The sequence below is a fragment of the Mya arenaria genome, chromosome 7, assembly GCF_026914265.1.
Source record: "Mya arenaria isolate MELC-2E11 chromosome 7, ASM2691426v1".
NCBI classification, from domain to species: domain Eukaryota; kingdom Metazoa; phylum Mollusca; class Bivalvia; order Myida; family Myidae; genus Mya; species Mya arenaria.
The window spans coordinates 60,848,556-60,863,411 of NC_069128.1; the positions used below are offsets into that span (position 1 = coordinate 60,848,556).

Consider the following 14,856-nt stretch of genomic DNA (forward strand, 5'->3'; position numbering starts at 1 on the left):
GACATTTATAGGTTAAGAATGTTTTTCTTGCAAAAAATGTATTTAGAAATAAACGTCATTTAATTATTTGTTTACATCGGTTGTTATCCATGGTGACCAATGTGAGAATCCCTTTAAGTCACGTGATTCCTCATCTCATGTACAACGCAAATGAAACCAAAGCAAACGGATATTATAGGAAAAGCTCGGTACCAAAACACAGCTCAGTTTAACATGTGTTTTGTATGGTACTCCTACGTGCAATGCCATTATGAAACATATTAAACGTTTTATATGATTGAGTATGTATCTGTTAAGCTGTAATTACTCTTTTCCCCTTGTCTTCGTCCACGTCCATGGGTCCAAAACCAGAGATCTTAACATCAAGATCGCCGTCCAGTAGAATATTCCGTGCTGCCAGTCGCCGATGGAGAACCTGAATGTTTTCCATAAAATTCGGTTATCATGATTTATCAAACGTTGCTGAACATACAAACGGGACAATACTTATGTTTCAAATTATAATTAAGTAGAATTGTAAAGGTTCAATAGGGGTTTGAACTGTTATCTCATTAAACGGTTAAACGCCCACTGAACCCAAGTAATTGCTGACCAAGCAATAAGATATACCAATCATTTATTGATTAACAATCGGCAGTTTTTCAGAACTTTATCAAAGTTTACAATGTTGTTAATATCATCATTGCTAACTATTTAATCTTTACTGCTCTGGATGTCCAATGGAAACGCTTGTGATCTGCAGTATTTCTAACAAGAATTCAAATATTTATTTCAGCTGTACTATTTTCTTTTAAATTTAAGAACACGTTATGTTTGTTTATAGGTCCTTGATGCATGCACCTTAAAATAAGTTCATAATGCAACTTATCATGCCCCTGATGTATTAAATTACCAACTAGAATCTGAGTGTTTTGATTGGACGTTACAGTTAAACCCCGTTGGCTCAAACTCCGAGGTCCCGCCGAAATAACCTCAAGCCTCGGAAAATTAGAGTCAAGCGGGATTGTTTACCTTCAGTACAAAGAAATCGGTCCTTTACATCTAGTTCTAGCCAACGAGGAATTCGAACTAAGCGAGTTCGAGCCAACGGGATTTTACTGTATAATCAAATGGCAAAACAACTAAATGGAATCACTGCGGCAAATCTAAGGTTAAGGATTATAATCATGATAGATACTGACCGAGGCGCAACAACCACTTGACCAATAATATGATTATATTGTGTAAGTAAATATAAGCACATGGTTGATTTATTCACTGTTTTAACTAAACCAATTCCTGCCAAATGATATTGACAAGTTGCAAAAGATACGCTGACCACCTGTCATTTGCATGAATATAACGTATTTCCTTATTTTAAAATTATTTTAAAGTCAACTTACTGTTACGACAAACAAAAATCGAGTGAAATAACCGAGTGAATTTTCTCCCCAAGCAATTTCATTAGAGCGACAGAATAACCAATCAAAAGCTCAACCAATGAAAAACTATGATGATTATAATATTTACTGCAAACCCGGAAAATCCAAAGTGAAACTTAATTTGCAAACCGGAAAAATAAACATAGTAAAAGTAGATGTCGCAAAGTATGACTAATTATTTTATGTTTTAAATACGACATCATTTCAGTTATGGTACTATATACCTGTTTTTCAGCCAAGTATTCCATGCCACGGGCCACACCAAGGCCAAACCTGTATAGTAGTTCCTGTGTATCCAAGGTTAGGTTGGACTTTAATGTCTGAAGATAATCACTCAGCTGCCCGTTGGCGCAGTATTCAAATACCATGAAAGGCCCCACTATAAAGGAAATGCTATTTGGATACAATTCCAGATGCATGAGCTTCGATCGCCAAACATTCATCCTAAAAACGCAACCCGCAGTCTCAGGTTACAGTCGAAACTCGTTATATCGAACTCTATTATCTCGATGTTATGGTCAATTTCTTCTGCGATAAGTTTCGATTAAGTTATACACATTTTGTATTTCGATTATATCGAATGTTATTTTCTCGAAGTTTTTTAAGCGGTCCTAACTACTTCGACATAGCGAGTTGTGACTGTAATTGACACTTTCAAATGATAGCTCGACTTAATCGAGAATGCTCAATAACAGCTAGGCTTAAATGAGAAAGCTCATTAATTACACTGATAAATGCAATTCTACCAACGTCCTTAGTAAGAATGTAGGGCACATATGTACAGTATTGGATTTATAAATTGCTTCCGTTAATAAACAAAGCCAAAAGGTTCATCGAATTGTATATGAAAACTCAAAAAAAAAATAATATGTTTTACTCTAAATTAACACAAGGAATGGAAGTTTATTTAATATTCATCAAGAATTAAAAGCGTTAAACGAAGATACTTACTAATTGTGTCGTCAACAACCGCTCCAAGTAACTTGATTACATTTTCATGCTTGCCAACAACAGTAGTATAGAAATTGATTTTGGCTTTCATGAGATGTTCGTCCTGTTTTGTAAATCCCTCTAAAACAAGTAAAATGAAACTTTACTATATCAATTTTATTACATATAACTTTTTTTAGAAGTTAGCAATACCTTAAACATGTATAATAATATTCACTCAAGAATGCGCTCTTACTCCTAAATAAGATTTACCAAAATTAATGAAATTGTTTTAATATACCGAAAAGGATGAATAAATGTCGAAAACAATGGTTCTTATGAAGGATACTAAGTTTAATTTGAAAGAAATGTGCAGAAAACACGGTATTTCTCGTTTGCTCTTTCCGAGACAAAAAAAGTTGTAAAAATGGTATATCTGTGAGAGTGTAATTTTAAAACAAATTTCTTACGTTTAAGAACCTTTGCTATGACAGTGTTGCCGTTGTACGCGATGGTAGCCGTGTAAATGTCAGCGAACGACCCTGACTTCATAATACTTTGCAAGCTGACGTCATCTCGAGCGAGTTTCCAAGAATCAAGGTCCGAGAAGTCCATGTCACCGTACCCGTACATAGCGTTTCCATAGGAACGAGAAATCTAAAATAAAAACAACAACAACAACAATGAAACGTTAGCATCATCATCATCATCATCATCATCATCATCATCATCATCATCATCATCATCATCATCATCTTATCATCATCATCATCATCATCATCATCATCATCATCATCATCATCATCATCATCATCATCATCATCATCACCACCACCATCATCACCAACACAATCATCATCATCATCATCATCATCAGTAGCAGCAGCAGCAGCAGCAGCAGCATAATCATCACCACCACCATCATCATCATCATTATCATCATCATCATTTATCATCATCAGCAGCAGCATAATAATCATCATCATTATTATCATCATCATCATTTATCATCATCAGCAGCAGCATAATAATCATCATCGTTATCGTCATCGTCATCGTCATTGTCATCATCATCATCACCATCATCATCATCATCATCAATCATCGTCATTACCATCACACCACCACCACAACCACCACCACAATTTATATTAACAAGCCACGAAAGTGTCAACATTGTGTTAACGACTGCTATTTGCAAATGTCATTAAGAGTCAAGTATGTCAAACTATTCAAGTACATGCCGTTAATTGTAGTATGATTTAATAAAGGAAGCATCAACAAAAAACCTATTATATGATAATGACTAGCGTAAATTGTTTTCAACCTGGGCGGACTAAATATCTCAGGCACAATTTGGCATTTTATCAAAGAAATTATGGTAGCAACAAAACATTTCAATTTGAAAAGAGACTGCAACGCCATTAGCTCGTACACACTAGTTATAATTATTAATGTAGTTATTGGATAGAATACGATTATATAAAAGAAAGACGTAGTGATAATAAAGTTGTAGATACATGTTTATAAATACAGTCTATATTTTCAACCACCTGTTTGAATTTTACAAACATCATGTTTTAGCTTCTTTGACAAAGATAAGCTATATATTGAAACTGTAATCATTAAAAAATGACAAAAAAACTATGCATACACGTACTTTACTGGTTGTGGCAGATCCGTGGTATAGTGGTAACACACTTGACTGTCAATCCAGGGGTCACATGTTCGATTCCCCGCCATAATACTAAGAAAAATACTCATCGTCTTCCGGAAGGACGTTAAATGGGGGTCGCGTGTGACAGCGCTATACACTGGTGCACGTTAAAGAACCAGGGTTGCTCTAACCAAGGTAATATTCTGTCTGTGCACTATGCTCCAAATATCGAAAATGACTAACAATCTTATCGGAGCCCTGGCCGAATGGGCAAGGCCCGAGTGTGAGAATAAAATGCTTACATACCAAAAACACTTACACTTAAACACTTAAGTGCCCGCCGAATGGCTATAACCCAATGGCGAGGGTAAATAAGCTCCCCCATACACTTACTTTACCGGAATAGTCATTGCCGCCCATTACTCCTCTGTACCTGACCGACATCGACTCAAGTCTTCTTCGTACCGGCTGCATATGACCTCTTCGCAGCATGACCACAAAAATTGCACTTAACAGTCCGACTATAACCAGTACACCTTAAACGAAGTTAATAATTTGAATGAATTTAATATTTAGATGAAAACTCCATTAGTTAAGAAAATGCGTAAAACAAACGTCGTTTGTCCAGATTTTTCCTCATATTTAAAGCCTTGAATAATTATGAAATATTGTTAACAGTGCGCATAAGAAATGTCCAATTGTACAACGTACAAACTTTTTTAATACATAATAATATTATTTTTTTAATCCGTTGGCTAATACACCGATACCAGGAAATTATATACTTACTGACAACAATTCCGACAATTACGCCCCCTTGCAGGTGATTTTCTTTCTCCGCTGAAGATTACAAATAGTGATAAGCGTATAAAAGTTAAAATACAACAAGTAACGATTATTTATTAAAGGGACTAGACAACAGATGGTTCCAAATCGTCAAATACAGTATTTCCTCAAAACAAGCCTGGAATAGACAATGCGAGCTAGTTTGAGGACGAAAATACATAACTTTACATGATTTAAATATTATTTTGTCGACCTTAGCGAATCGACTCGTTTAGAAATAGCGAATAATGGTTTCCCAGTTTATAGTGTGTATATTAAGCACGTGAAAGTCACGCGATTAGTGGAGATACATGGGCTCTTACTCTCTTTCTTCTATTCAATTCACAAATAGATATATTCTTCAGGAATTTCCTTTGCTGCATATCAAGAGAAAACAAAGCAGGGTTTGGGGTTGGTGCCTGACGATCCTGACATGGTGAAAAACTGTCTTAACCAGAAGGCTAGAGGATGTGGTATATACGAACGCTCTTTTTTAAGTTTAAGTAACTAAGATCAACTTGTAGACAGACCTGGCCCCAATTTCTCGAAACTTCTTAAGTCCCTTATAACAGGATTAATCTAATATCACTATTTTTGTTGTTCTATAAAATGTGTTATATTTACTTCTTCAAGAATTTTTAGAAATTATGTAGGAATAATTTGTATGATTATCAGAATAAACCATTTTTCATTTATCAAAATCTACTTTCAGTATGTATTCTGGCTAATTGAAATAAGCGACTTAAGCCTGTTAAGCTTAAGAAAGTTCGAGAATTAGGGGCCAAGTATTTTTCGAATTTGAAAAATACGTAAAAACGTCGTAAGATACATGTGGCGTAAGTGATTTCATACATCAGCAGTTAAAGATGCACTCTTACTCCCAAATAAGATTTACCACAAATTAATAATATATTGTTTTAATATTCCAAAAAGAATGAATTAATGTTAAAACAATGGTTCTTACGAAGGATGCCAAGTTTAATTTGAAAGAAATGAGCATAAAACACGGTATTTCTACCCTGTGAGGCTATAGTAGACCACAGTAAATCTTTTAACATTCACCAATCATTTAATATGTTTGCGCTTTCTGCTATTAAATACACAGTTACAAACGTGTTATCAGTAATTAATATTTTCCATAAATGCATTATTTGGTAAGTCGTTAAAGGTTTATCAGTCAAAATTGATGTTTGTTATACATGTTTATGTATTGATTTTGAATAAGAGTGCCACTTTAAGATTTCAATGCGTTATACACAACAATATTAAGTGTATGCTAGTTTTGACAATATTCTTTCCTCCTGCAGTTGTATCATCTAGTGTCTAGTCCCTTTAATTTATTTCCGTTCATTATCGAGAGTTATACTAAATATTTACCTTTATTTCTTATTTCAGCGATATAAATTACTCTGCAGAAAATGTGAAACGACGCTAAACGGCTTTAAATAATACATTGAAAAATACAGGGGCAAGCCTAGTAGTCGAAAAATAAAAAAAATAAACACTGTTTAGGGGCAAACGGCAATGAACTATAGAAACAGCATACTAACATCACATTCTTAAATACAAACACTAAAACAAACTTTCACCAATTACACAAATACAAACACCACAAACAAACTATACCCTCATCAAAATTGCTTTACCGTTAAATGATGGGTAAAACTGCATTGTTTGAATAATGATAAGCGACAGACGAAAATAAGAAACTGCCTTAAATAATTTCTTGATTACTGTTATTCAAATAGATATTTCTCTACGTCACCGATGACCTAAAATGTTTAGTGTCCGGTGTATGTTATTACCAGTTTTGAATGTGTCCAAAATTTACATTTTGCTTGCCGGCATGCACGCTCTTTATATGAGAAATGAATGACAAAATTTTCTGGTTCCCATTTTAATGGTTCGGTGGTGCCCAAAATAAAGGATTGCTATCACTCCGGCAAAGGAAGTAGCCCCTTCCACATAAATACCGTAGAAGGACATTCGTCAAGCAGCGCTTGACTTCAAGTCCGTATTACCAGTTTTGAAGGTGTATGGAAGAGAGGCCAGGTCGGTCCCGTCATATCCAACTCGCAGCGACACTCTGTACTCTTCGTCTGGATCCAATCCCACGATGTCAACTGACGTCTGCTCGCTGTTAACCTGTATCGTTCTGGTTTGTCCGTTGCCAAGGAAGACGACTAACACTATCTCCACCTTCCCGAAGCATGAAGGTGTATCTGGTATATCCCAAACAAGGCGAGCTCCATTTGGCAATCTCTCATCAATTCGTATGTTAGTAGGTCCGGAGTCTGAAACATTTTATGAACCATAACTATTGATTTGTTTTTAATTTCTACACAAGTGTTGCAGTAGTGGAAGTTATTGTAGTTATAGTTACTACCATTAGTTGTAGTAGTATCGGTATTATTTTTATTATTATCATTATTTTTATTTGTAGTATTAGTAGTAGTAGTAGTAGTAGTAGTAGTATTAGTAGTAGTAGTATTAGTAGTAGTAGTAGTAGTAGTAGTAGTAGTAGTAGTAGTAGTAGTAGTAGTAGTAGTAGTAGTAGTAGTAGTAGTAGTAGTAGTAGTAGAAGTAGTAGAAGTAGTAGTAGTAGTAGTAGTAGTAGTAGCAGCAGCAGAAGCAGCAGCAGCAGCAGCAGCAGCAGCAGCAGCAGCAGCAGCAGTAGCAGTAGTAGTAGTAGTAGTAGTAGTAGTAGTAGTAGTAGAAGTAGTTATAGTATGAGTTGTAGTAGTAGCAGCAGTAGTAGTAGTAGTAGAAGAAGTAGTAGTAGTAGTAGTAGTAGTAGTAGTAGTAGTAGTAGTAGTAGTAGTAGTAGTAGCAGCAGCAGCAGCAGCAGCAGCAGCAGCAGCAGCAGTAGCAGCAGCAGTAGCAGTAGCAGTAGCAGTAGCAGTAGTAGTAGTAGTAGTAGTAGTAGTAGTAGTAGTAGTAGTAGTAGTAGTAGTAGTAGTAGTAGTAGTAGTAGTAGTAGTAGTAGTAGTAGTAGTAGTAGTAGTAGTAGTAGCAGTAGCAGCAGCAGCAGCAGCAGTAGTAGTAGTAGTAGTAGTAGTAGTAGTAGTAGTAGTAGTAGTAGTAGTAGTAGTAGTAGTAGTAGTAGTAGTAGTAGTAGTAGTAGTAGTTATAGTAGTAGAAGTGATACAAGTAGTAATAGTAAAAGTAGAAGTAGTAGTAGTAGTGGTTGTAGCAGCAGCAGTAGTAGTAGTTATAATAGCAGTAGTAGTACAAGTAGTAGTTGTAGAAGTAGTAGTTGTATAAGTAGTAGTAGTAGAAGTAGTAGTAGTAGTAGCAGCAACAGCTGCAACAGCAGTAGCAACAGCAGCAGTAGTAGTAGTAGTAGTAGTAGTAGGCATCATTGTTGTGTTTTCGTTACAATAGTGGCTGTTGTTGATGTTGTTATTGTACTTGTTGCTGTAGTCATGGTAGAAGTAAAAGTGTTAAATTTATCTTTATTGATTATTGCAAAGGAACATTTAATGCTTTTTTATTTCAATTTTTATACTTACATTCTTCAAGGCCATCTAATGTATTCAGATGGTCAATCTGAAAAAACAACAAAGGAATTCACATCGGTGTCTTTTTAATATGTATGGCTCAATAATTGCTCTGAAATTATTTGAATTACTTTTTTGACCATAATGTGCATAAAAGTTTTGTATTAATTTGCTAGATGCCTAAACAGATCCTTTCGCACATAAGATGTTCAAAAGTATTCAAAAATTAACAAGCTGTTAGTTGCTGATTTCTAATATGAACTATCAAAATGTTCACAAGCTCTACTCATTCACCAGTTATACAAACGTATCCGTCTAAATTCTGATTATCGCTTTAAATTTATAACTTACCGTCAGGTTGAACGTTCTTGTAAGTAAGGCCTGGTTGAACGTCGTTACTTGTAAAGTCCCCGATTTATTGAGATCTTCTTTGGGGACGAGAAACCAACAGTTATCCATGTCAATCATTTGTTGGATGCGGTAACATACATCCAGAACACAGTTGCACGATGGGTCTATGTCACAGATTCCTGCAGACTGTAATACAACAGCGACAAAGCATTGCTTGTTGAAAGTCAGCCTGACAATACATTTGCGAACTAAAAGTAGATCTTCTATCAACATAGTTCATATCAAACATCAAACTATTTGACCACATTAGTCAACGAACGTTCTTGCGCTCTCGATGCTAGTAATTTGCTCGTGCTGGAAAATTTGTCTGGCATAACCCTTTTACTCACGCAGATGAGAAACACACAACAGACGCCATTCTTTCTTTTTTATTGAACTTCAACGCAGCAAATTATAAACGGGTATGTTATAGGACGGCATTAATTTAGCATACGATAACCCAAATCAGTAGAACTCCTGAAAACAGCATTAGATAGCAGCAAAAAACACTTTCAATATTGTATATATCGTTAATGCTTTGGGAAGACTGCTGCTCACAAACATACTAAGATGTACTTACGTCGTTTCTATTTGCTGAGACCGAGTGTATTTTCTTCGGTGTAGTACTGTTTCCAACATAAAGGGTCAAATTCAGCTTATGGACACCACTACCATCGTCCGACGCTTGGAATGTGACTCTAAAAAGAATTGATTCAGTTAAACACTTTCGATGATATAATTCTAATGTTAAATTGTATATTCATGTGTATTCATTTCCTCGGCACTACGATTTGATACCACACATTCGCTGTCGTTTTACGATGGCAGCTGACATATTGTCTGGATCTAGCGAAGTATTTTGACAGCTTCCAATGGGCAAATATCGACAATAACGGTAACAATACTACGCGTACTATATATTAATTATAAGTTGAGATACATTGATTGCTTTGCTAGGAGAAATTACTTCGGACTCCACACATTTTAACCAGCCCAACTGCGTTCATACACCGATAATGACATCAATCCCGCAAGTCAATCCTGAAACATACACTCAATCTAGCTTTGTTTAGCCATTGCTCATTTTTGTATATAGTGGAATAATAATTAGAATTCTAACCTCGATGTGTATGTATATGTCCCATTTATAACGTTTGTCTCAAGATGCTGATCTGAGAATCTGGGTGGTGTGTTGTCAACATGAACTTCAGTGTAATCAACAGCTGTATTGTTCATGACGTCAGTTGCACGCAGCCAAATCCTAACGTGACTCCCATCGTCAAGATGTTCCAAGATTACATAACTCTCCTCCAATGGTAAAGGCTCCCACTTTACTGCTGGAATCTAAATTGCATTTCTTTATAAATCATTCAGACAAGTCCAGCTGTAATATTTTGTATTCACATCATGATATTGGCCCCCTTATTTTCGTATTCTTTTATGTTGAATAGATCGATTTTCTGCCTAAATCATAGACAATTTGTCTAACTTAATATTTCCGAAAAAAATATAATTTAATAAATTGAAATGTTATTCAGAAAAGCGCTCGCAGGATATGTTCGTTAATAGTTTTCTGCCTATCTAAAGCAAAACATACAGTCAAATCGAATCAACAAGCTTTAAGTCGGTCAACCAATGAGCTTCGAAGGGGAAATACAAATTGAAGAAATCTCCCCAGACTAACCACCAACGCCTATATATTGTTTTTCAGTTGAAAAAGAGACACAACTCAACACTTTAAAGCGAGCGTTTTACTATACATGTGCGCATTGTCCCTGGTACCATTTCTGTCAAGTAAATTGATTTTTTAAAAACTTTTTTCAGTTGTTAGTTTTCCACTAGAGTAGCGACAACGAAAAATACAATGACGACAACGAATCAGCGAAAACAATAACTCGACCCTCTTTCGTCGATAATCAGACGAACTTATAAAAGAATATTAAATCAAGGCATTAAGAATGTCTTAGAACACGAAAACATACTAAATTACCTGTTTATCATCCGTATAAACACGATTTAGTTCAAATTTCACAATTCCATGTTTGTTTTTAATTGCGTTCAATGTTCTTTCGCCCTCATTGTCATCGAGTGCAACATATCTGAAACATTTATTATTGGGTTATAGTAATGATTTGTGCATAAAAATCTTGAGTTCGAGCCATTTTATTGCATCTCAAAATGTGCACCTGGCCCCGATTTCTCGAAACTTTTTAAGTCTCTTATAACAGGATTAAGCTAATCTTACTATTTTTGTTTTTCTATAAAATGCGTATTATTTACTTTTAAATGAGTTTTTGGAAATTATGTAGGAATATTTTAATGATAATGACAATAAGACATTTCTCATTTATCATTTTAGTATGTATTTTGGCTAATTGAAATAAGCGATTTAAGCCTGTTAAGCTTAAGAAGTTTTGAGAAATTGGGGCTTGAATTTCAATTCCCTTGCACAATTGAAAAAATATATAAATCTGTGCAGCGTCCGCAGACATAATATGTTTCGGACGTGCTTGGCAAAAAAACACCAACCTTTTATAATTTAATATATAATATTAAATTTAATGGGCATTATCTTCAAAGCACAATAACCTTTATCATATCAATAGTTCATATTATGTTTAATTACAAGACGCAGTGTAATTCTGTATTTTAAGTAAGTATGTAAATGAGAAAAAAAAACTGCGATGTTTTTTCAATCAGTATAAGACTTTATTATTACTTTCGAAACATAGTTTTTGAAGATGGCTAGATAGATATTCAGGTATTATGTTTGTGCTTGACAAATATGAAATTAAGCTATTTGTTCATTTTGGTCAGTTAGTTACAATTGATTAATTTACTTTTTGCTCCTCAGAACTCCATCATCTTCCAAGTCTAGAAATTGTGTAGGATAAGGTAATACTTTATTCAGCAATTTCCCTTTGTCGTAGAGTTTATTAACAAAGTGATTGTTCCAATTGATTTCAATCCGTGATTGTGACCCATTGTCCGATGTCTGCCACATGAATCCAGTCTCCTTTATAGCACTGACAATATATAACCCACCGTCGCCGAATACCATATTTTCAATATCTTCAGAGTCTGGCATTTTTTTAGATAGACCAGGCTTTGTAAGTGTTATTTCAGACGAATTGTCGTACAATACAAGGCGCCTTGCAATCTTTGTATTGTTGGCCATATCGGCGGTTGTAAGTAAGATCGAAAACATCCCTGAATGCTTCGGGGTAAAGGTCGGAAATGTTACGTTGTCTGTTTTGTTTTCAGTGTACGTGAAAACAGGAGACAGTGGATGTAGTTCAATGAGCTCGCCATGAATGTTTGGCTCAAGGTGATAGGCCTCAAGTCTGTATTCAAAAAGCCCAGAGTGATCGTCATACCATCCCGACCATCGTGGCCGTATAGGTTTCTGTTAAATAACGTAAGATATAATTCTAAATCCAAATCTTTAAATGGTATAACATTTGTTAAGTGCAATATATATATATATATATATATATATATATATATATATATATATATATATCTAAGCATTCCATGGAAGCATCTTGACATAATTCAATAGCGGAAAAAATAACTGTGCTCACAAGAAATAATATAATGTCATATATTATTCTAAATTCAAATTATGAAATGTATAACATATGTTAATAATTCTGTATATATCAAAGCATTCAAGAAAGCTTAATTGTTTAGTCATAATTCATTAGCGGAAAAGGGTACCTGTGCTCACAAGAAATAATATAACGACATATATTATTTTAAATTCAAATTATGAAAGCTAAAATATATGCTAATTGCAATGTATATACCAAAGCATACTAGAAAGCTAATTTGTTTTGACATAATTCACAAGTGGAAAAGGGTAACTGTGCTTACAAGAAAACTGTATGAAATTTGTATATCTGTATGACTAGTTTGATTACACTAGACATAATTGTTTAATATAGCAATGTAATTCTGATGCAAAGGGTCTTTCTCCATAGCATAGAACAATTCTATCAGTACTATATCCTTTTTCTAAAAAAAATCATATTTAAGGTTTATTTAAGAACCAATATATTCAGCCAAGATTGTTCAAACAATTGCTTATGAGAATATTTTGATAATTGTGTAATGCGTGAAGTTTTATAGCACTGTGTCTCTTGTTTGGTGTTTGTATAACCTTGGTTCATCCTCCTTTAAACAGGAATTTAGTCAAAATTAATGCTGCTGGGCTTGTCCCAGTGGATTAGAGATGCACAGTTATCATTTTCCACCAGTGTAGAAAATATTTACTAAAATGTAGACTTTAAATACTTCTACTAAAGGCAAAAAATGTAATTTTTACAACCTTTCCTATCAGAGATATATAATTTCTAAATAAATCATTTTTAGGATTTATTTAAGAACAAATACATTTAGCCAAGGTTGTTCAAACAATTGATTAAGAGGATATTTTAATAGTAGTGGAATGCGTGATGTAAAATAGCTCTGTGTCTCTTGTTTGGTGTTTGTACGACCTTGGTTCATCCTCCCTTAAACAGGAATTTAGTTTTAATTGACGCTGCTTGGCTTGTCTCGGTGGTTTAGAGATGCCCTGTTATCTTTTTCCGCCAGTGCAAAAAGTATTTAAACTTCTAATACATAAAATAAAGGCAAACAAATGTAATTTGTACAACCTTTGTAAGATCTTCGTCGATTTTGATTGGTTCTTGTCCTTTGATACAAGTTAGTTTAGATTCTTCTTCGGAGCAATGCTTTGGGGCTACAAAGTCAAATTTAAACTCTACTGTTTTCGACACTGTGTGGCCATAGAAATAATTGGTAGTGTAATGTCTATATGTGTTTATGTTCCGCAAATTCCGAAACCCACCACTCTTAACGTTGAATGTCACGGTAAAGCTGTGGAAATACAAACATAGTTATGATTTTTATTATAACATCAAACGTCCCTGTGAGCACGTATTCAACAATAATTATAAAAAGCAAGACTTTCAAGCTCGACAAGTGTGTTCCCGACCTTTTTTTTTATCAATTTCCTTTACAGTTGAATACTTACTTGTCTCCATGTTCAATACTGTATACGTAGTCTCTTTGTGTAAGGGTGCAGTTCAAATTTATCAAAGGATTTGTGTTTGAGACTTGACTGCAACTGAACGTGTGATCATAAACGCCAAGTGGATTGCCTAGAAAAAAATAATTAAAACAACTTTAATGTCAAAAATGTGTTTATATTTATATAATTATTTTAAATGTCAAGAGGACTCACATAATGGGCTGATCGTTCACAAATTTGTTAAAGTTAACAACTACATGGTTGTAAACTTTAAGCGTATTTAAATATAAACAAGATCAACTGGTACAATTGTCTTAGATATTGTTAGAAAGACAGCAGATCACAATTATACTCATTACACATCTAGATCAGTAACGATTCGAAAGTTGACAACAATGTGAACTTCAAAAAAGTTCTGAGCAATCGGCCCATTATTAATGGCAATAGAATATCGCTGCAGCCCGGTGCTTTAAAGCGTAGCCGTGTTGCACCCTTTAATGCTGTCAATGAACAGTTTCAATAAAAAACACAAGCGCAATTTTCAAACTTTGGATGAAGTTTGTGATTCCAAAATTCCAGTTTCGGAAAATACTAATACCACAAATTACTTTCGTTTTGATATATTCCGTTTAAGATGCTCAAATGTGTTGTATCACTTATTTCACCCAAGTCATTATACCCGCAAATACTTTTTGAGTTTCCTTTTTGCATGCGGATGTTAACAGAATAAAATTTCACAGTTTAAATATGTTTTCTTTTTGAATCCAGAAATGATAATGCAAATTACATAAGTACTACCATCATATTAACCGAAGATTTATTTAAACTTTTATTTAAAATGTTGTAACAGATGTTACCAAAACAAATAATAGGCTATTGTTGTCGTTGATGTCTAACTTCCAGAATATATTATGAGCAAAGAACATTTGTACATTGTCCTTATTTCAACATTGTTTCTTGCTCAAATATACCAAGATATAAAGCATTCCTTATACATATGTTGACAGATTGAAATGCTATTTTGGATCAAAGTAAATTATAAACAATCATGGGACTTAATTAAAGTTATTCCCTTCGATTGTTCTCAATAGAGCTTTT

At 34.3% G+C, this 14,856-nt stretch overlaps 1 protein-coding gene across 1 annotated transcript in view; it reads right to left on the minus strand.

Annotated features, from left to right (window-relative positions):
- LOC128240857 (uncharacterized) overlaps positions 1-14,856 on the minus strand; it is a 29,613-nt gene that overhangs the window by 4,100 nt on the left and 10,657 nt on the right. Inside the window, exons 8-22 of the mRNA XM_052957807.1 lie at positions 13,762-13,888; positions 13,382-13,604; positions 11,564-12,129; positions 10,714-10,822; positions 9,844-10,067; positions 9,304-9,421; positions 8,685-8,870; positions 8,346-8,382; positions 6,855-7,127; positions 4,798-4,848; positions 4,402-4,544; positions 2,822-3,008; positions 2,373-2,492; positions 1,646-1,800; positions 308-415 (exon numbers count right to left, since the gene is read on the minus strand). Of these exons, the coding sequence (XP_052813767.1) occupies positions 308-415; positions 1,646-1,800; positions 2,373-2,492; positions 2,822-3,008; positions 4,402-4,544; positions 4,798-4,848; positions 6,855-7,127; positions 8,346-8,382; positions 8,685-8,870; positions 9,304-9,421; positions 9,844-10,067; positions 10,714-10,822; positions 11,564-12,129; positions 13,382-13,604; positions 13,762-13,888 (2,627 nt within the window). The remainder of the gene's footprint in view (positions 1-307; positions 416-1,645; positions 1,801-2,372; positions 2,493-2,821; positions 3,009-4,401; positions 4,545-4,797; positions 4,849-6,854; positions 7,128-8,345; positions 8,383-8,684; positions 8,871-9,303; positions 9,422-9,843; positions 10,068-10,713; positions 10,823-11,563; positions 12,130-13,381; positions 13,605-13,761; positions 13,889-14,856) is intronic.